General features: G+C 46.3%; 1 protein-coding gene across 1 annotated transcript in view; it reads left to right on the top strand.

Moving 5' to 3' along the window:
- The first annotated feature begins 1,346 nt into the window (after positions 1-1,346).
- LOC142786786 (uncharacterized) overlaps positions 1,347-26,689 on the top strand; it is a 67,531-nt gene continuing 42,188 nt past the window's right edge. Inside the window, exons 1-5 of the mRNA XM_075884431.1 lie at positions 1,347-1,582; positions 2,289-3,551; positions 5,648-6,316; positions 11,970-12,118; positions 25,945-26,036. Of these exons, the coding sequence (XP_075740546.1) occupies positions 1,477-1,582; positions 2,289-3,551; positions 5,648-6,316; positions 11,970-12,118; positions 25,945-26,036 (2,279 nt within the window). The 5' untranslated portion in view covers positions 1,347-1,476. The remainder of the gene's footprint in view (positions 1,583-2,288; positions 3,552-5,647; positions 6,317-11,969; positions 12,119-25,944; positions 26,037-26,689) is intronic.

The raw sequence follows: 26,689 nt of genomic DNA, 5'->3' as shown, positions 1-26,689 counted from the left end.
AGCTTTTGAGTTCGCCAATGATGCCCAGTAGTCATTATTATTTCATCTGATGAGGTAGCTCAGTGAATGCCGGACTCGAGATTAAGCTACTATTAAATAAAAAAAACCCCAGATGCGCTACAATTGTGACTATAAATGACGCTCCTTCGTGCAGTTTTGTTTAATCAAATGCACCTTTTCATGATCTTTATCAATTTACCAAAAAATATCGAACCGTATCTAATGGGACATCATAGTTTCATAGATTTTCTTGAATGTCGAAAGTCATTGCTTGGTTCTCAAATGTCGGTTTAGCTATTTTTACTCATTTGACGCAGCCGCAGGAATCATTCCTGCCCGTGTTGTTGTGGACGCTTCTAACAGGGCCCTCGTGTAAGGAAGCACTGCAGCCACTGATGACCGCGAACGGCGTGACTACTCTGATGTCTTTCTCACGACTACGTCGTTGCTTCGTGTCCCCCCCCCCCCCCCCCGCAAAAGAATACGTCATTAAGGAAGGAGCGAGTTGAAGGAACAATGCGGAAGAAAAGCTATACGTACACAAAACTGACCATCAATTTTTTCGCTGCATCTACCGTATGATCACGCGCTTCCGTTTTATTCTTAAAAACGGCATCGCTATTATAGTTACGCTGCCCAAAAATTGATGTGGCTATGAATATTTAAAGGCCTTTGTTCTTCCGACTACAATTATCAAAAGTTGGTAAGGAATTCTTCTTCTTCTTCTTCTTCTTCTTCTTCTTCTTCTTCTTCTTCTTCTTCTTCTTCTTCTTCTTCTCAGGAGTTCGTGCCGAATGACGTAACTGACTGAACTACATAGACATACATACGTAGAACTACATAGTCTGCGTAAGTACTGGCTTTAAGCTCGATGGGCAAGGACGTCCGAGATGGGAATCATCCACACCGTTTTCTAGTTCACGCAGCGTTATCCGTGCAGGGAGGGCAACGTAACGAGGAGGGGTGGTTTGGCGGAAGGGCGATGGGGAGGAGCAAATTTCACCTCCTCAAGAGTAACGGTGCGAGCCCCTTGGGGGGCTTTTTCGTCTGGCCGACTCTTGTCCAGTGCTGGTCGCAGGTGTTGCTGAACGGTCGTCCTTGGCCGTGACCTTCTCGTGCTTGGAAAGTGCATGATCCGGCTGACCTGGAAACGGACAGACGCGTACCTCTCCTTCTCCTCCTCCTCTCCAAACTCCCCCTCCTTCCCCCCCGGGGCGCTCTGCCGACCCAGGGAGCGACGACCTCACCCGAACTGGTTTCCGGAAGCAGTGGTTCCTATCCCTCCCCCCGCCCCGCCCTCCCCTACCTCTAGTCACCGCAGTTTTTTTCGCGTGTACGCACGTGAACCAGCGACGCGCCACTACCATCTCTCGGCTCTCAGCTGCTGTCCCGACGCTTCTAACGCATCCGGCTGCAGTGCTGCGCGCCAATCGCAGCGGCGGTCGCTGCATCACGACGCTGTCGAGGTGTCTCGGCATGGCTCGGTCACTCGCCAGCCTTCCAGCGAAGATGTTTGTACTTCCATTGGTTCTCCTGGTGGCCACTCGTGTTCAAGCACAGGACACGTCTGCCATACTCTCGGGTAAGGGGACCGCTTGAGATCTTAGCATGAAAGGTCGCCATACTAAGTCAGTCGGGAGAAAAGCCGGCTCCACTTGTCAACGGTGCACTTAAAACAAGGCCCATATTCTTCAAGCATATGATGAAGTATCATGAATGCGAAACTAAGCACTAAGTACGCTGTCTTTTACCGCATGCTTTGGGACATTCATGTCCGGCGCGTTTTTTGGTGTAATATAGCAGCCGGTACGCTTCGATTGTCACAATGTGTGACGATTCAGCAAAGCCTGGGCCAACTTAATAAATATATACATACAAAATATTATGGCTTAAGGACAAGTCTATGTTGCAACAAAACATCTAATGTTTGCCTAGGCAATAAATTCATATTCATATGTCATGGTTGAGACAATGTTTTGTTTTCTCCGCTTGACTCGTCAACGAACCTAGCGATAAATTCAAATGATCTGACTTGCCTCACAATTACAACAGAACTGAGCATCATAGCTTAACAAAATACGTTGCCGGGCCAGTTGGTTCATAATTTCTCATGAATGGATAGCACTAAATCGAACAAGAAAAAGACGACACACTAAAGCCGACTTTTCTCAAAATGAAGCGTGCGTTTTGTCGCTGGCATTTGAGGAACGATTCGCGCTTTGAGCGTGTGCATGAATAGGACTTCTGGCATTAACATCGGCATTTTATGCGTTCTCGTTTGCTGCCAGGAATATTGGGTTCTCTTACATCTACAAGCAAAGCTCGTGGGTGTCCAGGAGAATGCGTGCACGCCATCACCGCCCTTTTGTGCGACCAAGTAGTGGACGAAATTCAGTGCGGAGCCAGCTATTTGCGTTGCTGCGTGCCCAAGGAGTTTAGCCTGGGTGGCACTGCAGTGGAGACCTCGGCACCCTTAGCCGAAGACGAAATGGTTCCTGCGACTTCACCTGCTACTGCAGTTGACGAAGACAGCAACGCTACCGTTCCCACACCCCTCCCTCCTGTAACTCCAGCAGTGGAAGCACCACCACAGCAGCAGCAGCAGCAGCAGCGGCCGTCGTCAACACCACCACCACTACCGCCGCCCACGCAGGTTCCGACGCAGCGTGATGTGTGTACCGGTGTCTGCGTCGGTAACGGACTGTCCCAGTATTGTCACCGCGTTCTGTCTTCGCCATCCTGCGGTCCTGACGCCGTGTGCTGCACTTCCGCGGACGGTCCCCCTCAGGCTGAGCAACCACAGAATGGCGCACTTCAGCAGCAGCAACAGCAGCACCAGCAGCCAGATCACTCTCCATCCCACGATGCAGTCCAGGAAGCGAAGCTCCCAGAATGCCCCGGATCGTGCGTGTCCCCGCTTCTCAGCATCCTCTGCGACCACGTGTCTCCGGTTCACTCGTGCCCGACGGGTGGTTCTTGCTGCATCAGCGCGGCCGCTACGACCACCGAGCCTCCCACACCGGCCTGCGACGGCCGCTGTCTTCCCCCATTTTTGAGCGGCGTTTGCCAGAAGCCCGCGCAGCTCCTGCTTCGCACCACGACATGTCCCAGTGGCACCATCTGCTGCTCGCAGCCCGAACGCGGCCAGAGACCCGGAAGCGGGTTTTTCGCGCAGCAGCAAGGGGCTCCCATGCGACAGCAGGGACCAACAGTGCAGCAGCAAAGACCCTTCGGTGCCATAATACCACAGCAACGTCCGTACCAGAACCACCCGCAGGCCCACGACCAGCTGAATGCAGTAATACCTGTCGATCAGGCCATGATAGATCAGATAGCCCTGGATGGTGGTGATATAGTGCACCGGCGACCACAGCACGAGCACGTCGGGCCTCCGCAGCAAGGCCGACCGGATGGTACACGCAGAGAGCCTTCTCAGCAGCCCCCGCAGGGATTACCACAAGGTGGACTTCGGCCGGTCAAACAAGGACTTGGCCCTCCGAAGCGATTGAGGCCGTCCCAACACCACCCTCCTGAGTCTATGCAACGCCCCGGTAAGTGTGACGCCTATTCTGATATTACCTAGTGCCCATGGTATCATTTTTTAATGCGAAGCTTTTTATTGCGAACTGAAAGAACATTTAGCATCTATCTATCTATCTATCTATCTATCTATCTATCTATCTATCTATCTATCTATCTATCTATCTATCTATCTATCTATTTATCTATCTATCTATTTATCTATCTATCTATCTATCTATCTATCTATCTATCTATCTATCTATCTATCTATCTATCTATCTATCTATCTATCTATCTATCTATCTATCTATCTATCTATCTGACCGCTTACGTCTGGATGCTCTCGACCCTTAACTTGTCGAGAACCGAAATCAATATGGGAAGGTATACGATGGTCTCACGAATATGACGCGTTGGTCAAGACACATTACCATCACGTACGTCGTCGAACACTTCCTTCCAAACGGTGGCACATACCCGTGTGTAGGTATGTCCCACTGGTATGCGGGTATGCGTAACGGGTCACTCTACCCAGGAATGATGAGGCCACGCTTGGGCAATTCTAACGTGTGAACGTTAAGAAATACCTGACATCGGCAACGTTGACCCGACGAATGCAAAGAATAAATGTCAGGATCCCTGCAGAAATCAAACCCAAGCATTGTGCGTAGAAATCAAGCATTTTACCACAGAGCCATGCCAGGCCTCGGAACTACATTTAAAATATACTCTAATGTTCGTGAAGCGTCAATAGCGATTGCAGTGGTGGCCATTAAATTTTATAAACATTACATATGTACTCCCTTGATACAGCCGTCGCGTCGGGTTAACGTCAATTTTAGTTAGATGTTTTATGCTGAAATTGATTTATGAAACAGTGTCCAGGGATACCAGCGCTTCATATCACCTTTTTACTTCTGGTTATGCTAATACTCACGTTCTCTCTGGCATCGTTGCGCAAGCGCAAACAACTGGTTATATGAACATTTGCAACTCTTTAACATATGCCTGCGCGTGCAACGTCTATACATATACTTAGCGTCATTTCATAAAAATTGCACCATGATTCCCTTCCCAATAAAATAACTACAACATGATCCCCTTCCCTCCGCATGCTTCGCATGACGTCAATTCTCAACGTACGAGGGATATACCGAATTTTTTTCAGTAGACATAAAAGCCTAGATATAGCAAAATATAGAAAAAAAGTCATGTGTTTCTCTGATCAATCTTGACTTTATTCAACTACCTTAACTACCTTAACTAGTGAATTCTTTAAGGTTGTTTTTTTTTCTGGAATACTTCAACACGCTGTTTTCATCACTTAAATGGTCAAAATGAGGATCAAGCTAACTCATAACCCCTGCCGGTGCTAGCGAACACGTAATGTCCACTGACATTATTACGTGATGCATCCGTCATTCAACATATTGAGACGCAACATGTGTGAGACGCAACACAGTGAGACGCAAGGAAAGAAGCCCTATAAAAGGAGGACGTAATGTTGGGCACGTTAAATAAAGACGATGGTCGCTCCTACGAAGGACGGTACCACAGCAAGATATGTGAGACAATGATAGTGGAACCCAGCGAAGAAAAACAAATTCATTTCAACTCATTACCAGTTTTCGAATTCTCACATGTAATCTGTACTTGTATCGAAGTTTGTAATATGTTCCTCAAAATTAGCGCCAATTGCATTTATTTCGTGGATGTATATTGCAAGAAGCAACAATGTGTGAGCATGTTCACAAGCCTGTAACCAGAATTCAAAGAAGTACAAGCAAACGGGAACGCCGAACACAAAACAGAAACAAAACAGAGAATAGCTGACTGTCTCTTGTTCGTTCCCGAGTTTCGGTGACAAAACTAATGCAGTGAGAACAGAGGGATGAGATCCAGACCTGGACGTCTGGCTGAGCAGAAGTTATAGAATTAACTTCTCGAGCTAGCGCCCAAGGTTATGCCAGTGCTCCATTTTTTGTTTGCCTTATTCTAAAACGCACTGATATGCATTGTAAACGATGCCAACTGCATGACATGTGTTTGCATCTGCATGACACTTAGCCCACACATCATTCACTACATTAAGCGGAAGCAACGAAGCAGCGCACTCTCTTTGCAGGACCCAGGCCTCCTAGTCCCAGCAGCATGGACTTTCAAGGGCACAACCAACAGGGTCCACCCCAGATTGGCTTGGCTAACGACGCGTCTAACCAGCCGATCCTGAGGCCCTTGAGGCCCTCCAGCTCCGACGAGAGACCGGGAGGGGGGGAGTCCAACGCCCTTCCCGCTGCGACACATCTACAACCTCAACAGCAGCAACAACATCAGCAGCACCAACATCAAAGAGCTCCTCCGTGCCCGGGCAACTGCATTTCGAGTTACCTGCGTTTCGCCTGCTTTGGCGAGAACGCCATCCATCCGAGACTTCTGTGTCCACAGGAAGGTCTGGTGTGTTGTGCTAACGTGGCCCAAGTGCAGAGGATGGCCGAGGAAGCCGCAGCCACCTCTCCAACTGTCAACGAAGACCAGCTGAGGCCGGATAATCCCCCACCCCCTCCGTCGCCGCCGTCGGAACCGCCACCACGGGCAGCCTTGAACCCCGACCCGGGTTCTCGACCACAGCTGTCGCCACCACGGCAGGTGGCGCGACCCGAGGCTCAGCAGCCGCCTGAAATCCAGCAGAGACCCAAGCCCGTAGCCACTGCTCCCCCGAGGAAGATGCTTCAACAGCCGAGCTTCTTGCTCCAAGACGCCGAGATCGCGACCGCATTGCCTTCCAGCACAACGAGTAAGTCGCGCGTCTCTTTCTACTCTAACGCTTCGCACGTGCGTGATTTTCGTGTTCGTTTCTTTCGAACGTTTCTGACTTGCCGAAATCGTATTCCTAACGCATAGCCTGAAATGATATCCAAGGAATTCAAAACCAGGTGGTCATGAACTGTTTGGGATATGGCGTAGAGTATTCGCAGAATCACTCGATTCCATCGATGTAGTTAAGAAAGTCTTTTATATACACAGTTAGAGGTGATGCCTTTCTGAAAATCGAGCTTGCCCATTTATTTCTATCGTGCTTCATGATGCTTCTTCTTCTAGTATTGGTCTGGCAGTGCTTGCGATAAAACTTTACAATACTATTAAAGAACAAGTGCACTACAGTCCATTGTACATTGAGAGCCTGAGTTGCATTACTTCACACAGTCCATGCGAGTTGTCTTTTTTTTTCACTTCGCGTTTTTATAAATTAGTATTTAAATAAGAGTAGGAGGAACATGAGGTGGAACAAGAAAAGAAATGCAAAAGGAAGACAGAAAGGTTAACAGGAGAAGTGTTCGGTTAATCGTCAACCCCACGCAGACAGAATGGGAACGGGGAATCGAAAGACGAGAGAAAGAGATCAGGGAAGGAAAGAAGCAAATGAGCAGTAAACGCGCTGACATGTATGTGTGGGATCGCACCATCAGTCAAAGCGTTCGCACAAGTTATAGACTTCGAGTAATGTTGCAGATACAAGGACGAGTGTGAAGACGTTGAGTTCCATATACCTATATACTATGTATCATTCATCCTTGGTGGTTTTCCCACCGTTGTTTTGCCCACATATCTGTGGCACACATCCGTGAAAACCAAGCAAGAATTTCGTAAAACCTTCTTGGTAACGACCAAGCTACACAGTTATCTGCCAATAATTTTGTTTAGCCAAGTGAGCTTGTCAACCGCTCCCTTCTTACATCCTGTCTTTAGGCCCTACATGTGCATTGCGCTCTTTATTTAGCTATTTCTCAACTCTCCATAAGCGAAGTTCTTTAATCCTGCTTGGACGGAACCCGCTTTGACGCTGGAACGTAACACCGAACAATACTGTATACGCTGCAGACCTCGTGCCATTGTAAATGACTCAGACGTGGTCGCCCCACTTTCCCTGACAAGTAGTTAGACGCGACAGTTACTAGGTTTTCAAGCCTGCTTTGATGTCTATGGCAAGACTTCCTTTTTTGTTTCTTTTTTTCTTTATTTTGGGCCCGTTCATGCGATGGAGACGCCACGTGACTACATTCACACACCTAGAGGAAAGGGAGGGGATTGTTGCTGGAGAAGGAAGCAGGAAGGTGTCCTCCCTTCCCCGCCTACCATTTAGTTAACAGAGCGCGCAGCGTTCCGCTAGTGGGCGTCGAAGAGAGCGCGCGTGCCAAGGGCAGGAGGGGACCCAGTTGTGGCCACGCTTTGCATAACCTGGTGACACAACGCTCGACAAGAAAAAGAAAAGCGCACTCCCACCTCCTTCTCGACATAGTGACCCGATTCGGGCAAGCACCGTTGCGAATCGCGTATAAAGATTCGGAAATTAGAAGGGTCGGCTCCAGTACAGGATGTACTTAGTACTTTTTTTCGCACGCTTCATAAGGCCGGAACTGTAAAAGGACGCATCACTTCCACACGCAAGGTAATACGTTAACCAGCATTTCATGAAGGTAGTAGATACACATAGGCAGCAAGGATATGTGGGTGAAACAATGATGTTGAGAAAAACTTCAAGGAAGACTGATACAAAGCCGGTTACATAGAACTGATTACCCTCAAGTTATAGTTTAAGGGTTTGTTTCTTCCTGCGTTTTCTTGCTTTCAAGCAAATACGTAGCTTGGCTCGGGCATTTCAAGTCCCGATGAAAACAAAGAAAGGGAGAGAGAGCACCCATAGAAAGGATGCATGAAGGGGCAGTCGATATCAGCTGAAGCTATCCGGGGATGTGAGGTAAAAAAGAGCGACGCTTAAGACAGGTGATTTTGTGTTTGGTGGTACCTAATAAGCTTGTTTTAACAGTATGAAAACATTGTATACAAATGTCACTGTTACGAGTGTTTGCTGATAAGCTGTGTGCTTTCCTTAGTATTCTTGCTGCTTCTGAAAGACAGCTTTCGGCCCGTCGATTATGTGCAATACTTTGGGTACATACACTGTGTGCATGCGCAGTTACTGGCGGACCTGGTTGAGCGCTGGCACTTGTTCATGTGCATTCTATTACATATCGTTTATCGCTACAGCTCAAACTACCTTTGAAAAATCGCGTTGGTACAACTCGCTCTGCAGCAGAACAAATGACTCGTTTCGGCGCCTTTGCGGTACACCTGGCTGAACTTGTAACAAAATACGTTTCACGTCTTCGGTGCCGCATATAGGAAATGCTTTACAGGACAAGTGTTTTGGCTGCGTCTGGAGTCACTGCCATAATTTAGTTACCTACTAAATTTAGGAAACACATGTTCTAAAAAAAACCATTTGCTTCGTGTACTGTGTGCCAGATGTAATAAGAATGCCTATAGCTTATGGTTGCTGATTATTCCTTCTCTCGGGCAGTGCTCTTATATTGCCTCTTTCTATATTTTGCATCTTTCTTGACGTTCTTATGGCTCGCGTACGCTGTGTTTTCTCTCAGTAATTAAATCTAGATATCTAATTTGTGCAGTTCGTTATCGCGCGATCGTTTCTAGGCATTATCTTTCCTCTTTTGTGACTTTGTTACTGCCACGTTCGCAATTTTACATAAAAAAATGTGCACCTCTTCTTACACTACTGCGAAAACACTGATATCGGCACTCCACACGCATTTTTGCCGTCAGCATCGCCGTAAGGTTTCATGTAAAGTCCTGATCGATATAGCAACCTACAATTCGTCGTTGTAAGTTTGATGTGCGCGTAAAAGCACGCGATGGCAACCGATGATTGCGGCTGTAGCGGAGATTAATCGCACCGGCTTTCATTCATAGCGGGACTAGGCTCAGTGGAAAGCTGCGTGGGGGTTCCGGCAGAAGCTGCATAGTTTGAACGTCGCATCGCTATTGTGCAGCTCATTTTGGGCATGAAAAAAAAAGAAAATAGGAAGTAGTAAACAAGTAAATGACGGCAACAGGATTATTAAGGTGTACGCTTCTTTCCACCTTTGCTGATGTCTCTTTCCTTCATGCTCAAATTGAGCGTCGCTGTATCAATTTAAGGGACATTACCACCAACACCTTGGCTAATCTTCAGTATTTGTACTCGGAACGATCGGGAATGGTTGTCGCCCGTGTCCTATTTTGACATAGATTGGCAGACAGCTCATGCCTTTGTACAGTCCGGTCCACGTATGTGTAGAGGGCGCGAGCAGCCAACTTTATAATGTTCTGTAAAGTGCTTCACCCTGTAGTTCAGGTTGATGGCGCAGAGTTTTTCAAAGCACTGGGGCTTAGGGACAGTGAGGGCAAAATAGACTTTAAGCGGGTAGAATTAACTAGAATGAGGTTATCTGATTGGTGGCTAAAGTCAAGACACGAGTGAAAATTGAACCCTTCGCTGCAAAGTACGAATCCTCAATCTCGCTATTTAAGAAAAAAAATAAATGTAGTTTTTGGTTCATTAAGTATTACGGCTTGGTGGCGCAAGCCACCGCCCGATCTAAAGGGTACAGCCATATCCATCCATCCATCCATCCATCCATCCTTTGAGGTGACACCTTGTGGCAGCTGCGGGCCCTTACGTGGTGTGCCCCAGCACATGCGCGACCTTACGGACGTGCTGACCTTCTTTGCACAAGTAACGAGGTAGAAAAGTGCGCTTGTGTAAAGGGGCCTTGATACCCGATTTTCGATCATAATTTGTGTTCCGTGTGTCCATCCTTAAGTATTCACAACTAAGCCAGCAAAATTCGAGCGCATTTGGTACGGCACCTAATTTGCTGTCTCACACAGCTTGCATGCAAGCTGTCTGAGAGTCGGGCAACACTGGCGCAGTCGCTAGCCATGACGTAACGAGCAGCTGGCCGTGCGAGGACCTGCATTTCAGCGAACGATATGTTTTCGCGGTCAGTAGGGCGTGATATCGAGGTATTTGAGCTTTATTCCACTTGTCACTGAAATTGAGTGGTTCACAGCGGCTGAAACTGTGGTAGGAGACGACGGCACCACTGCTTGTTTCACGGGAGTCACAGTCGCCAAGGCAAAATGATGGTCGTCGGCGGTGGACGGGATTTACAGTCGGTAACTTCTAGGGCCTTTTTCTCAATGAAATATTTTACGGCTCACTTTTCATATATGTATAGGCATAATAGACCGTCTGCTTCTAGTTTTCCCTCGAGACCTCAAATTTTTGTGTGATTGTGTCAAGACCCCTGCAATTGAAGACGCACGTTCCCTGGGAGTGCGTGTTACCAGTCGAAACGCGTCGTCTTATTGAATTGAGTTGCCGAAAGAGCTCGAGGGAACGTTCTTCGATTAAACAAGTGCGCCTTCCCACGTGGTCACTAGCGCAAAGCATATCAGAATGCCTCTTAATCCGAGCACTCTCTTGGGCATCCACGTCAGAGCCCGCAACTGCCGCATTCCACTTCGTTGCTATCGCATGCATTGCTTCCCCCAGGTCACTTTCTTTATCTTCGCTGCTTCAAAAGTACAATCTATGCGCAATCTGAGGACTTTTACTGCACTCGCTTTGCACACGACTATGTTACACCTCTCTTAAATATTTACAAAGCTAGTTTTATTGATTTTTTAGGGGTAAGTGGTTTATTGTGCGAAACACTTTTCTTTTTTCGCGGCTCAAAAAATAGAGACTTTCAAGAGGTTATACACTCCTACTTGTTGAATTTCAACGCCCCGAAACCACCATATGATTATGAGAGACGCCGTAGTGGAGGGCTTCGAAAATTTCATTCCCCTGCGGTTCTTTAACGTGCACCTAAATACGTGCACGGAGCTACACGCATTTTCGCCTCCAACGAAAATGTGGCCGGGGTTTGATGTCGCCACTTGTGGGTCAGCAGCTGAGTGCCTTACCCACTATATAGACCACTGTGGTGAGTAAGTAATACACTCTTTAGAAAAATAAGTTTGGCAAAGGCAACTAACCGAAGACACCAAGAGACATGGATACGATGTTTCTTCCTCTCTCCACTCATCTGTTTACTCATTCCAAGATATTTATTAGCCGCCGTTTGTGCATTTAATCTCTGAACGCTGGTTCACAGATGAAATCTTCATCCGTTTAACAGGGAGGCACAGAACGTAATGGTGGCGAACAACGTGGCTTCAGGCACTGTCCGTTAGGTTTATTGTACCAGCTGTCGACTAAACAAGTATAGATTACAGCAAACTCTTTGTCATGCTTTTTTGTTTGACAATCACAGATACCTTATTTCTATCCATGACGTCGTTGAGGTGGTGTCTATGCTTGGCCAGGGCTATAAAAATGGTTGTTTCTGTACATGTTACTTTTTTTTAATCGTTCAGTCGTCACTGAGATTTGCATGGCTTCTCCTGTACAACTGTGATTCGCGCAGGTAGCCTTGTAGACAATCCTTGGAAAGTGTCAAGGAGGTTGGAAAGTATTCTCCTTCGACAAACCATCGATGGATTGACTTCTGACTGCGCAAGCACGGATGTGTTTTCATGATCTTTCTCACCCTTTTCAGGGGCCCCGTCCGTAGCGAAGGGCCGCCGCCCACCACGCCCTTCGACGTGCGGAGTGAAAGGGGGCGGGTCAGGTTCCGCGCCCGACCGACGTCATGCAGCAAGGATCACGGGGGGCAAGGACTCTGTTCCAGGAGAGTGGTGCTGGCAAGTGAGTAAAGTTGGCTTGCGTTGACGCGTTTGTGTTAAAAGTCATCTTGGGATGGTACCAGCGCCAAACTTCGGACTGCTTTGGTTCCGCGAAGTGGAAGGGGAAAAGGCGTGGCTTCTCAAGGCCGGTACAAGAACTAATGAAAATGACCAGGACAAGAGCTTACAGTATCAGCAACTTAAGAAGCTGCGTAATCAATGATTGATATGTGGGGCTTAACGTCCCAAAACCACCATATGATTACGAGAGACGCCGTAGTGGAGGACTCCGGAAATTTCGACCACGTGGGGTTCTTTAACGTGCACCCATATCTGAGCACACGGGCCTACAACATTTCCGGCTCCATCGGAAATGCAGCCGCCGCAGCTGCGTAATCAAGGAGCGCGACTAGTACGGCTTGCATCTGAGGCTCGCATTGATGATAGTGATTATATGCTGAAAAACTATTGTCTTCAGAGTGAAACAATGAACCCTTTTGTAGGGACACTAAGGAGCAACACGATCATCCGTGTACTGGTAAAATGCTACTTCACAATCCCGTAAACACCATTTTTACCGAGAGATGACGCTTCGTAAACGAAAAAAAGAATCCGCGAAAAGGAATTGCCGGTGCAAACGCCACCTTGAAATTCCCGCACCAAACACCATGATTTCATAAAATTTGAAGGCGTTTACTGGGTCCTACGTAGCCGATAATCAATAAAATAGAACTGCATTATCATATGCGAGTGCCATAAACCTAGCACACGAAGTTTCAGAAAATGCGAAATAATTTTAAAATTTGTTACGTCATGCACAGAAATTTCGGCGCGAAATTAGAAAATGAAACTTCAAATGAATTTCTCCGCTATTAAGGAACATATGATGGGAAAACTTGTGTGATTAGAGTCCTCAGAATGTGTTTTATCAATTTAAAACAAACTCATTGTTTCTCTTTTGTGTCCCTTTACTATTATATTATAATACAATGATTATCAACGTGGCAGCCGTGTCCGGGCGAGCTATACAAAAGGGAAAACCCGCGATGATGATCTAGTGGCTAAGGCACTCGGCTGTTGACCCACATGTCGTGGGATCGATTCCTGGACGTGGCGGCGGTATTTTCAATAAAGGCGAAATCGCTTGAGGCACGTGTGCTTAGATTTTGGTGCGCGTCAAAGAAGCCCAGGTCGTCGAAGTTTCCGGAGCCCTCCACTTCGGCGTCTCTCATAATATGGGGATTTCGGGACGTTGAACCCCGACAATTAATATATTATTATTACAAAAGGATAATGCGTGTGTGAGACAGATATGGGCAAATCCAGCTCCATGAGACAAATACTCTTCGTAAGTGTTGTATGCGTTAGGCGCAAGTATCAGTTACAATGACGGAGCATAAGACTTTAAGGGCTTCTACTTTTTCTCGCCTCGTTTGCAACATGGAAGTATTACCCAAAAATGGCTTGTGTTTCAGGGTTGACAAATTTATAGAAAATCCATTCATTCGATTGGCAAGGAAATAAGTGAGGGTCGAGCAGCTCGAAGTGATCACTGCAGATTTCATTGGGCTTGACGCAATCTGTCTGAAATACTTCTGGTCAAAAGAGTTATCTTGTCTTAGCTGTTCCCCTATATAGTTTAGCTTTCAGATCTTCTGCATTTATGTTTAATTTTCAAGCGAAACTATAGTCATGACTCACAAATACTGGTGGGTGTATGATACGCGTAAAAATCTATGCACACGAGCGTAGGCACGACTTCGAACATGAGCTGGTAACGTATGCGTATCGGTATACCGCTCGTGTAGGGTTGTCGGTGATAAGCTGCTTCTGATGTGGCGCAGTCTTATCTGTTGTCGTCACTTGTCATTTATAAAACTTGTCGATCCCCATGCACTCATTGTCGCCTGCATATGAACGCATGGACACCGTCATAACATGCAGCAACTGACGCGTTGCGCTGCTAAGCACGTGGGTGAAGGCTTACTTATAAAAATGGGTGAAGGAAACGTTTAGGAGGGAGCATTGCGCTATGTGAAAGAAAGAAAGAAAGAAAGAAAGGAGGAGAGAAAGAAAACGTAGCTGAAGAAGGAAATGAAGAAAAAGGAAACAAAGAAACAAATAACTAAAAAAGGAAAGAAATAAAGGAGGAAACAAAGAAAAAGAAAGAATGAAAGAAGGAAAGAAAGCAACAAGAAAACTGGGAAAGAAAGAACGAAGTAAACAACAAAATACAGAAAGAACTCAAGAAAAAAAAAGGCTGGGAAGAAAGAGAGAAAAAGATAAGTAGGTCAGCCGCTTAAGCACAAATCTTTGATCGCCCCTATTATCCCGATAGGACTAGGACCCTGGTTTTTTCTAAACCCTTCAAATAAATGGAGCCATCCCAAATATTTTCAAGCACTGCCACTACGCTGTATATGGGCCTTGTTGCGCATATGCCTATTGTTTTGCGACCTTTGAAAGCGATGAGAGTTACATCCCGCCTACAGAAAAAGTAAACTGATCTCAGTGGTTGTTGACCCAAATTTGTGCATTTCTTTTTTTTTGTTTTTGCAAATAAGTCGTTCAGACGCAATAAAGAGCTTGCGAATGTCAAACGGGTTCTAACAAATTGTCCTCTGCGAAGATTTTTAGGAGCTTAGAGGCCTCACAACGTCTGGACGTCAGAGTAAGGTTACTTCTTATCACCTTCTTTAAGGAGTCTTGTTACGAAAGTGCGCGGTCTATTTTTACTACGGGTTTCTCGCTTGACCGTTGAGAGAAGATAAAAACGAGTGTATATGAAAAGTAAGAGCGCCAATTAGGAGAACTTTCGATAAGCGTCTAGTACACTCAGAAAGAAAGCTTCGGTGGATTGGTCTTTGAAGAGCGAAAAATACAACAGAGCGATAAAGTTAAGATTCTTGAGAAATGAATAATTTTATAATAATATCGTCTTTGTTCGTTTAATCGTTTTGAAAATGACTGTTTGACGTCATTTTACATTGCTTTCAATAGCATGTGCCGATGTAGTTGTGTGTGCATTCATTTCTATTTTTGGAATATATCTACCAGGTATCAAAACAACCTGCCCAAGTGAACCACTTGTTCGATAGCGAAGGATTTGCCAGTGCAATGCTTCTTCTTTGCCAAAAGCTTGTTCTATTACATCAATAGAGCGAAAAAAGTAAACAAACATTAATGACGTTAACCACCGTAGTTTTCAGCTGACCTTGTTACAATGTTAATAGACTTGTACTGTTTATTCGAAATGGTACAATATGCTTGAGTGATTGTTACAGCACAATTTTCTTTTAATTTTGGAGGCTCTTGTTCACGTGCAGAAAGTCTTAATGATGACCTCGTGAAAGGGCATGCACCAAAACGGAGATCGCTCGGGACACAAGTTTCAAAAGCGACATACATTAAATATTTCAATAGCACCACCGTAAGAACCTTCATACATTGTAACCATTAAATTTTTTTGTGCGTGTGACTGCATTAACAAAAATGCCTATGGCATTTGCAGAGCTTCATACATTCGGTCAGAAAATAGTAATCACCGATGCCGCTTATAGGTATTAACGTCTCTGTTAGACAGAGATAAAGGTATGCAGATGTGAATCTCGCCCAGAAAAGTGGATCTACTGCATGCTTAGACGAGATGCGCAACAACCGCAGGGTTGATGACACCTCACTTCAGAACGAGACGCGAGGCAGCCCTTGTGAGGCATACCCAGATTCACTTTTCAATCACATTCAGCGCAACATACAAGGCAAGGACAAGTTTTCTGCCTGTGTGACCTGCGGTGGCTTCCCGGATAGCGCCTACCTTCTGTGGGATTCTGCGGTCACGGGTGAAAGGCTCGGACTTGTAGCTACCAGTGTAAGACCTCCGACACTAGAGAAATGGCTGGTGGTCTCGCTCCCAACACATGATAAGGACATTGGTCCAACATTTCAAACTTCAAGGCCCGTCTGATGGCTATAGACCTACCTTTTTAATGGCGAAAGTCTTAGATGTTTCATCAAACGGAAAGATTGATTAACAATGGAGACCGTCCCACGGGGCCGGACACGAGTGATGCGAAAAATCATCGCGTCAGGACGTCAGCATATCACACCAACATGATGTCGCAGATCGCAAACACTTGTGACGTCATCATGACGCCACGAGGCTTGACGTCATGTCACGTGAAACGACACGATGCCATCGTAGTGCCCTTATTTGGGCGTTGAAAAAAATCGAAGAGTGCGTGACCTCAAGAGAACAAAATGAAGATGGCGCCTCGCAGTGGAACGTGAAACCGTTTTTTGGCCAAGAATACGAAAAAAATTTGCAGATTCCCCGTACAAAGGGAATAGATGATATGCGAAGCACGAATAAGAAAGGTTCACATGTCGCTATAAAACCAGCCCAACGTTCCGAGGTGGAGGTAAACGATGCCGTACATGACTTCCGTGTCATGATTATCATGTTTGGATGTATCGTTCACCTTCGTCATCTATTCACGTCACGTGATACCAAATTTAGTACAAGTGGAGCTGGCAAAATGGCCGTGAGCACGCTATTAGCGTGGTATGTTGTCATGTTCTTACATGACACGCGTGTCAGGATTATATTTTCGCACTAGTAATATAGTTGATCCTTCATTGATGTCAAGTACTACCAAATGTGGTAAATGTGGTATATGTGGAGCTAGCAAAACGGCTGCGAGTGCATCATGAAGGGCCCAATATACCCCAACGTAGCGTTGCCGCGTGCGCACGCTGGGCACAGCGACGCTACGTTAGCAGAATGCGAGCACTCTATATTCTGACGCCAGGTGCGACCGGCGCGACCAGCGTCCGTCGGCACGGCCCGACGGCGAACGGCGCGAAATTCGCGCAAATTCGTTACCCAATGTACCCGGAGGAGATTAAGCCGCAATGAAAATGGTGTCAGGCTGTGGCAACATATGATCACATACTTTGGGAATGTAGCATAGTGTCGCCGCCGGTGGATATTATGCGTGATCCCTCTCTTGAGCACTGGGAGGCCGTGTTGACCAGCTCAGACCCAGTCGTTTAGTTAAGGGTCGTGGAGTGGGCCACACAGGTCGCCGTCAACCTTGGGTTGATGGCCATCTAACACGGAATCATCCTCAGTTGCTTTCTGACGAAATAAAGTTTTTCCATCCATCCACCCAGACAACACTGCGTCTCCCTCTTTTCGTGACGGAGGGATGCCGGGCGCGCTGAAACGTACATGCGTCAAAGCAACGCAGCGCTGCGCACGTCTGCAAGTATATGGCGAAACTGGCGTCTGGTGTCGCAACGCCGGCGTGACGCGACGAAATGAACGCCGGCGAGCACACGCACCGCGTAACGTCGAAATGTATTGGCGCTTTAACGGTTGCATGTAGTCATGTTCACGCATAACATGCATCTCATGATTATTATGTTTGCGCCAGTCACATACCTTTGTCATCCATTGACGTCACGTAATACCAAATTTGTCATATGTAAAGATAGCGAAATGGCCGCGAGCGCATCATGAGTGTGGCTTGTAGTCACGTTTTTACATGACACGCATGTCGTGATTATGTTCGGAAGTGTCATTTCCCTATATCGTTCATTCGCGTCGCGCAATACCGAGTTTGTACATGTGAAGCTAGCGAAACGGCCACGAGCGCATGAAGAGCGTAGCCTGTATTCAGGTTGTTACATGACACGCACCTCATGTTTATCACATTTGCACCAGTATCATATACATATGTCATTCATTCTCGTACCGTAATACCGAATTTCGTATAAGTGAAGCTAGCGAAACGGCCGGCAGGGCATCGTGAGCGTGGCATGTAGTCATATCGTTACATGACACGCATCTAATGATTATCATGTTTAAACCAGTCACATACCTTCGTCATCCATTCACGTACCGTAATACCAAACTTGGTATATGCCACGCTAGCGAAACGGCCGTGAGCGCATCATGAGCGTGGCATGTGGTCATGTTGTTACATGACACGCATGTCATGATTTGCATGTCAGGGTCTGTCACTTGTGTTCGCCAAGCAAACATGTCATACCATACCAATTTTGCAACATGTCATGTGTACGAAACCACCGCAAAAGCTGCAGGACCATAACACGTAAATCATGACACTCACGACATACGTCATGCTTTTCATGTCATGGCTAGTCAAATATGTTCTTCATAGAGTCATGTTATGCTATACCCAGTTCGGCATCGATACCATTATCGAAACGGCCCGGAAAGCTAAAAGTCGTAGGCGGATAGATAGATAGATAGATAGATAGATAGATAGATAGATAGATAGATAGATAGATAGATAGATAGATAGATAGATAGATAGATAGATAGATAGATAGATAGATAGATAGATAGATAGATAGATAGACGGACAGACGGGGAGACGGACGGACGGACAGACGGACGGACGGACGGACAGACGGACAGACTCGAAGTCGTTGAAGTTTGCTAAGAAATGCTTCGTATTTAAAAGGTTAAGCTGTGCCGGTTTAAACAGACTTTAGCAACAATATTCGTGAGTCTACGAAGACAGCACAACGAGTTTAAAATGGGTTTAAAGCGTTTAACAATTTAGAGTACTTGGTATACTATGGGAGAGCTTAAAGCCATCCCGTAACTGCAATGAGAAAGATGTGTTTAGAACAAGTGGGTAACGATTTCGAGTACTTAGTACCCGACTATGGGAGAGCCTAAAGCCGTCCCGTGGGCTTGAGAGAGATGGGAAAACAGTGCAATGCTTATGAGCTTCTTGAGACGCAGACAGGTTGCTCGGGTGAAGAGATCATCCTTTAAGGCAATGTCGGTGTCCCAAGTTTTTCTGAAGAGAAATAAACGTGTAATAGCTTTAGTCATTCACATCCATGCTTCAGTAAATGCTAAAATCAATGCTACTGCACGCAACAGAGAATTTTTTTATTTTATTTTAACCAGATAACCACCGTGTTAGTGCTTATATCTGTTTTCTGCGCTTAAAAACTGTCTTTTTTTTTTTTTGCACCGTGCGCATTTGTTATATACATGTATTCTGCACTGTACACTAAAGCCCAAAAAACCTCCGGTCGCTCAGTCGATTACTGACTCTACGGATGTTGTGTGTGATTTAGAGGGGAAAAAATCAAAGCATATCCACGGAGTGAGCGCTGATGATTGGGGCCGAGCGTCCATCCGTCCATCCATCCGTCCATGTGTCCATCCGTGCGTCCGCCCGTCCATGTCTGTCTGTCTGTCTGTCTGTCTGTCTGTCTGTCTGTCTGTCTGTCTGTCTGTCTGTCTGTCTGTCTGTCTGTCTGTCTGTCTGTCTGTCTGTCTGTCTGTCTGTCTGTCTGTCACTCACAGCAGCGCCACCTGCTGAGTGATTCATACAACTAGGTGGTTACGAACCGGTGACAGACAGACATGCATGGACAGCCACGGCTTTAGGAGCTTCAACCCTAGTATTTGAAATATTGTGTCAGTCACAGGCACCAAACTGCAGAAAAGGAGCGAGCTAGTCACTAAGGTATCCGTTTCCCACCTATGGTACTAGGCTGCGCCGGTGCACGAAACCAGAAACAACCCAGTACCTGTGTTTGTAAACAGCAAAATAGACCTAAAAGGGTGGTTTAATGTGTAAGTTCTTTTGGCTTCCTACCATGTCCACCTCCGTTCGCCTACCCGTGAGTCTCCAACGTAACACATGTTTTGTCCCTTGTGTCCTGTAACGGTGTTACAGTGTTGCCTGCGTAATAGCACTACATGCTGCACAGAGTGCATGCGCAGAGCTGTTGCTAATACGCGCTTTGGGAAACCTGGCTTATGTCTGCGTACGAAAAGCCGTTATGGAAACAGACTTGTGACCTGGTGATCGCTAATATTTGACGTATGCATGTGGGAGGTAGTGGCCAAATACTGCACCAGGGTGGCCAGTCCTTCTCTATGGAACCTGAACTTGGCAGCGTTTAACGCTAGAACCTTATCTAGTGAGGGAAGTCTAGCTGTACTATTCGAGGAGCTAGAAGGTGTTAAATAGGATATAATAGGGCTCAGTGAGGTTAGGAGGACAGATGAGGCGTGTACGGTGCTACAGAATGGACACGTCCTTTGCTATCGAGGCTTGGCTGACAGAAGAGAACTGGGAGTGGGGTTCCTAATTCACAGAAACATAGCTGGTAACATACATGAATACTACATCATTAATGAAAGGGTGTTAGGTATCGTAATTAAACTGAATAAAAGATACAAGATGAAGGTGGTACAGGCTTACGCGCCTACATCCAGCCATGATGACGCTTCAGTTGAAAGCTTCTATGAAGACGTGGAATCGGCAATGAGTAAAGTAAAAACACACTAGACTATACTGATGGGAGACTTTATTGCAAAGGTAGGGAAGAAACAGGCTGAAGACTGGGCAGTAGGAGATTATGGCATCGGTACTAGAATCGCCAGAGGAGAGCTACTAGTAGAATTCGCAGAACGCAATAATTTACGGATTTTGAATACCTTCTACCGAAACCACTAGTGAACATGGAGGAGCCCTAATGGCGAAAATAAGAACGACATAGACTTTATAATGAGTACACACCCAGGCATCGTGCAGGATGTGGAAGTGGTTGGCAAGGTACGATGCAGTGACCATAGAATGGTACGGTCTCGAATTCGCCTAGACTTGAAGAAGGAACGACAGAAACTGATACGCAAGAAGCAAATCAATGAGCTAGCACTGAGAGGGAAAGTACAGGAATTCGGAGTCTCGTTTCAGAACAGGTACTCTGCTCTTCGTGAGGAAACCAACCTTAGCGTATATGCAATGAATGATAATCTGACGAGTATCATTACGGAGTGTGCAGTGGAAGTTGAAGGCAGGATAGTTAGACAGGACACAGGCAAGCTTTCCCAGGAAACGAAGAATCTCATTAAGAAACTTTAAATCATGAAAGTCTCAAGTACAACAGACAAGATAGAACTGGCAGAGTTTTCGATGTTGATTAATAGGCGTAAAGTATGCGATGTAAAAGGTATAACCTGGAGAGAATCGAACACGCTCTGAAAAACGGAGGAAGCGTCAAAGCAGTCAAGAGGAAATTCGGGATAGAAAAAAATCGGATGTATGCACTAAGGGACAAAGAAGGCAAAATAACTACCAATATCGATACGATAGTTAAAATAGCGGAAGAGTTTTACAGAGATCTGTACAGTAGCCGGGACAACCACGACTTTAATACTATAAGAACTAGCAGTAACCCACATGACATTCCACCAGTAATAATAGAAGTCAGAAAAGCTTAGGAGAGCATGCAAAGAGGCAAAGCTGCTGGTGAGGATTAGGTAACATCAGATCTGCTGAAATATGGAGGACAGATAGTGTTAGAAACACTAGCCACCCTGTTTACGAGGTGTCTCCTCACGGGAAGAGTACGAGAGTTTTGGGAGAACGCTAACATCATCTTAATACATAAAAAAAGGAGATGACAAGGACTTGAAGAATTACAGGCCGATCAGCTTGCCCTCTGTAGTTTACAAGCTATCTACAAAGGTAATTGCTAACAGAGTAAAGAAAACATTAGTATTCAATCAACCAAAGAAGAAGGATTTCGAACAGGCTACTCAACAACCGACCACATTCATACTATCAATCAGGTAATAGAGAAATCCTCAGAATGTAACCAACCACTATACATAGCCTTCATGAATTACGAGAAGACGTTTGATTCAGTAGAAATATCAGCCGTCATGCCGACACTGCGGAATCAGGTCGTCGATGAAGTATATATAAACATCCTGGAAGAAATCTACAGGGGATCAACTGCTACCATAGTGATTCATAAAGAAAGCAACAGAATACCAATCAAGAAAGGTGTAAGGAAGGGGGCACAATCTCTCCAATGCTATTTACCGCGTGCTTACAAGAGGTTTTCAGAAGCCTAGAATGGGAGCAGTTAGGGATAAGAGTTAATGGAGAGTACCTTAGTAACCTGCGCTTCGCCGATGACATTACATAGCTGAGTGACTCAGGGGATGATTACGGAATTAGACAAGGAGAGCAGAAAGGTGGGTCTTAAAATTAATCAGCAGAAAACGAAAGTAATGTACAGCAACCTCGGAAAAGAGCAGCGCTTCGAGATAGGTAATAGTGCACTTCAAGTTGTAAAAGACTATGTCTACTTAGGGCAGGTAATAACCGCGGAGCCGAATAACGAGATTGAAGTAAATAGAAAAATAAGGATGGGGTGGAGCACATTTGGCAAGTACTCTCAAGTTATGACAGGTAGATTGCCACTGTCCCTCAAGAGGATGGTATATAACAGTTGTATCTTGACAGTACTTAGCTACGGAGCAGAAACCTGGAGACTTACAAAGAGGGTTCAGCTTAAATTGAGGACGACGCCGCGAGCAATGGAAAGAAAAATGGTAGGTGTAACCTTAAGAGACAAGAAGGGAGCAGAGTGGATTAGGCAACAAACGAGGGTTAAGGATATCACAGTTTAAATCAAGAAGAGAAAATGGACATGGGCCGGGCATGCAGTGCGCAGACAGGAAAACCACTGGTCATTAAGGGTAACTAACTGGATTCCAAGAGAAGCAAGCGGGTTAAGGGGAGTGTTACAAGCTGCCACTCTAGCGTCGCCAGCGCGAAGTCGGCGACGGGAATGACAGCAGGTTGGTTCGTTCCGTACGCAAGCAGAGACAGTGAAGAGATCAGAGACGTGAGAAAACAAAACAAACTTTACTCTATTGATATTGCAGCACACGGGATCTAATACAACACTTCAATACAACTAACAAAATACATCGACACTTGATACAACTAAAGAAATATATAACAGAAGCAATAAATCAGCTTACGAGAGAGAACTATTACAAACTACACAAACTAACAAGAATATAACGACGGAGGAGAATGTTCGAAGATATAAACAGGTGAAGGCATACGTGTGATGACTGGCAGCGTTGTGTCCCCGACGATCGGATGCGAGAAGTCGAAGAGAGTTCTGGCACGACTGCGATGTCGGCGGTGTGGTAACGCTGGTGGCTCCGGGAGGCTAATGCTTGCAGGTGACTTCGAGCAGGTTGAGCTAACTCGAGGCGAAGTCCCGATGTCTACGTTGCAGACGTTAATATCGCTTCACAACTAGACGAACGGCTAAGTTTAGGTGGCCAGCCGATACAGAGCCACACTAAAAACTTCTAGAAGAGATGCTTGTTGATCTGTTTCAACACCATCTTGGTCAGCGACTAGTCTGCCTAGCAGGGCAAAATCCTGCGCCTAAATACCCCTCGTGTCTCCTCGCTCTCTTCCTTGGGGACAAGAGACCTCTACATGGGTCCAATCATGCGCGATTAATTGAGGGGAAACTCCGCCCCAAAAATATTTTGACCCCACCCCTTTTTTAATTGGGAGAGGGCCCGCAACTAGCGAGATTGACAACCTGTCGGGTTGTTGTCATACGGCTTGGCCACCAGAGCGTTTCCCACGCTTTTCCCCGTGGGAACGGTCAAACGTTTGGCTCTCAGCCGGGGCGTCTTGTAGTCTAATCCTTGTTCGGGGTATACCGCGGCCTTCTACGACCTTGCAGACGCCGCCACAGTTACAAAAGGATTAACCGTCGGCGGCGACGTTCTAAGACGAGCACCCCATTTTGCCCTTCTCGGCTCCCTTTCATGCGCCGCCGTTTCTCACGGTCAGTCGGGGAGTACGGCGCCCGTTAATTGCCGTGACGCGGTGTCGCCAAAAATGGCCGTCCGTGACAGGGAGACAGAAGGTTAGGTGGGCAGATGAGATTAAGAAGTTTGCGGGTATAAATTGGCAGCAGCAAGCACAGGACCGGGTTAACTGGCGGAACATGGGAGAGGCCTTTGTCCTGCAGAGGACGTAGTCAGGCTGATGATGATGATTATGATGATGATGATGATGATGATGATGATGATGATGATGATGATCGCGAATATTGGCTAGAAGAGGAGAAAAGGAACAACAACAAGAGAGAAGGCAGGGAGGTTAACCAGGCACATGCCCAGTTTGCTACCCTACGCTGGGAGAATGGGAAGGGGGAGTATAAAGATTGGAGAAAGAGGATAGAGAAGAGAAAGAGAAGAAAAAAGGATTGTCAGGCAATGGGCTGACATGTATGCAGCGGTGGCACTACACAAAAGTTAAAAGTGTTCACATAGGCCTGTAGTCCTTATAAAGCGCAAGATGGCTTTGACTGCCTTTTGAGCTGACGAAAGACGAGGACGGTTCTCAGTAGCATCTGCATAGAGAGTAGCCGATCGCCTAAATGTCGCAACGCGTCAGAAAGCTTATGTCTTTCAGAGGCCAAATCGAGGGCAACGGCTTAGCAGATGGTTGATGTCTTCTTCGGTGCCGCAGACGTCGCATTCCGCACTGTTGGCCAATCCAATGAGGGTTGTATATGCTTTTGGGAAGGCAACCCCCAACCAAATGCGACAATGAAGCGAAGCTTCACGTCGACGAATTCCGGATGGAGGTTGAAGTTTCAGTTGAAGGTTTATTTGGTGGAGTCTCGTATGTCTTATGCTTAGGGTGTTCCACTCCAGCAGACACAGCGGGGTGGCTGAACGATGGCAAATACCGATTAGGGTCGATTTCATTTTCATAGCTGTTACCATTCGCCCTATGAGTGACGTGATTACAAATAATGCTTACGCGCTTTCTTGTACGGAGCAAATACTAAGCCTCGCGCAATATATGCACTAAAGAGGGACGCCGTTCAGCACAGCCAGCGAGGGTTTGTTGTAAAAGTCTCCCATGGCGGTTGAAGAAAATTTTTAGCCGTATTCGTACATGGAAGTGGGTGTCCCAGCGAAGCGGCTTAGTACACCACACTGAGGCGACACAGAATTTCGGCGCATAGCCAATCACACACCTTGCAGCTGAACCTGAAATGCGTATCTAAGAAGCCCTCTTGAATTCAGCCTGCGCTTTTTTAGAGTTTTTCGTTTGAGAAGCAAAACATCTGCGTTATTTTTTTTTCTTTGTTTTTTTTTCTTTAAGCCCAGCGAAGTTCCTTAGGCCTCATGGTGTTAGGCCTGCACTTCAATGTCGCCGTCGAAGATCCCTGTGCGAGGAAAGCGCGCCGAACGGCAGATGGCTCCCGCTGCACCGCGCGCGCTGCCCACTCACCCGTTTTGTTGTTACCGCCAGGGAGCGCAGCAGACGCTCTTGAAAGCCAGCAGCGAGATCAGGCGCATAGTCTTATACGTCCTATTTTTAAGGAGCTTCGTTACTCGGTTGTATTCGTACACAGAACTGCTAGTCTTTTTGTTTTTTTTAGGGGCGAATCTCCTTAAAGTCGAGGCTTGTCCATTGGCGTTGTGTGCCGAAAGCCGTCGCTGACGGTGGCGCTCATGGCGATGAATAACAAGCGCGTTCCATACCACACATACCAGTACTGCACGACCAATAAACAGTGTATATAAGTGTGCACCGCTTGGTACTCATTTACATGCGTGAGCAGTCAATGCGATGGGCGATTTGCGGTAATACCGAACGATCCTACTGCATAGCCCAGTCACCCTTATTCACTTCGTGGATATGCCGAGATTTTTTTTTTTTTTTTGCCGCATTCTTCATTTCGAGAAATCTTCCGTATTTCCTTGCTTTCCGCTTCATGCGTTTGGCGTTTCTTGCCTGCTGTCAATCTGTGCATGCTTCATTTTTACGTGATCGGGGTTGAGTGTTCCGGTTTCTTAAATTTGTGTGATGCATACGCTTTCAATGGCGTCCTGTAAAAATAAATATATGGTAGCCACATGCAGCTTCTCTATGAAATCAGAGTACGCGGTAAATGCAACAACACAATAGATATATATATATTTTTCATCCTTTGCAGGCGGCCCTGATAAACTCACAGAACCAGTACCTTTGCGGAGGAGCCCTGATCGGCACCCAGTGGGTTCTAACGGCAGCGCACTGCGTGACTAGGTAAGTACGGCAAGCTAGACAAGGAGTCTTCTCCACACTCACAACTCGTTTTCGGAAAGCTCGCATTGCTGGATGCATCTGTTGGTGGTTGACAGCTTATGGTGTGCTGACGTGGAACGTCAGTGGCGGGTTTTTTTCGCCATTCAGCGGCGGCCACATTCCGGTGGAACTCGTACATGCAGTGTGTTCCCAGTCATGTATGCGTACTGGTTTGCTCCGAGTGTGGTCCAAATTATTTTTAAGTTGTGCGCTGTACATAATGCATTAGAGGGCTTTCCGCTCGAAGACTCCCTCGTGCATGTTATAACAAAACACCGTGTGCAAATTGCAGAGACCACTGTTGCTGCTTCGCTTCCATGGCTTAATTTTAAGAAAAAAAAAATTGGTGCCGTATCTGCATTTAATCTACAAATGTCTTCGAAAAACGATAGTCTTGCGTGTTGAGAGAGTGAACAAAACATTTATTTGATGTTCTGCGCAAGAAAAGAAGATCGGTGAATGGTATTCCGGAGGCACTGCTTAAGAGTGCCTCGAGCGTGCAGCAGAGGCGAACGAACGCATCAAGGCACGTCACACGCGAGACATGACCGCCATCTGTCAGTTTTCTTGAAGAACAAAGCGCGTGCCTTTGAGAAGGGTGTGCGCGCCTGTCT

This window comes from Rhipicephalus microplus, unplaced genomic scaffold (assembly GCF_043290135.1).
Source record: "Rhipicephalus microplus isolate Deutch F79 unplaced genomic scaffold, USDA_Rmic scaffold_32, whole genome shotgun sequence".
Classification (NCBI taxonomy): Eukaryota; Metazoa; Arthropoda; class Arachnida; order Ixodida; family Ixodidae; genus Rhipicephalus; species Rhipicephalus microplus.
This window is presented reverse-complemented; position numbering and strand designations above follow the sequence as displayed.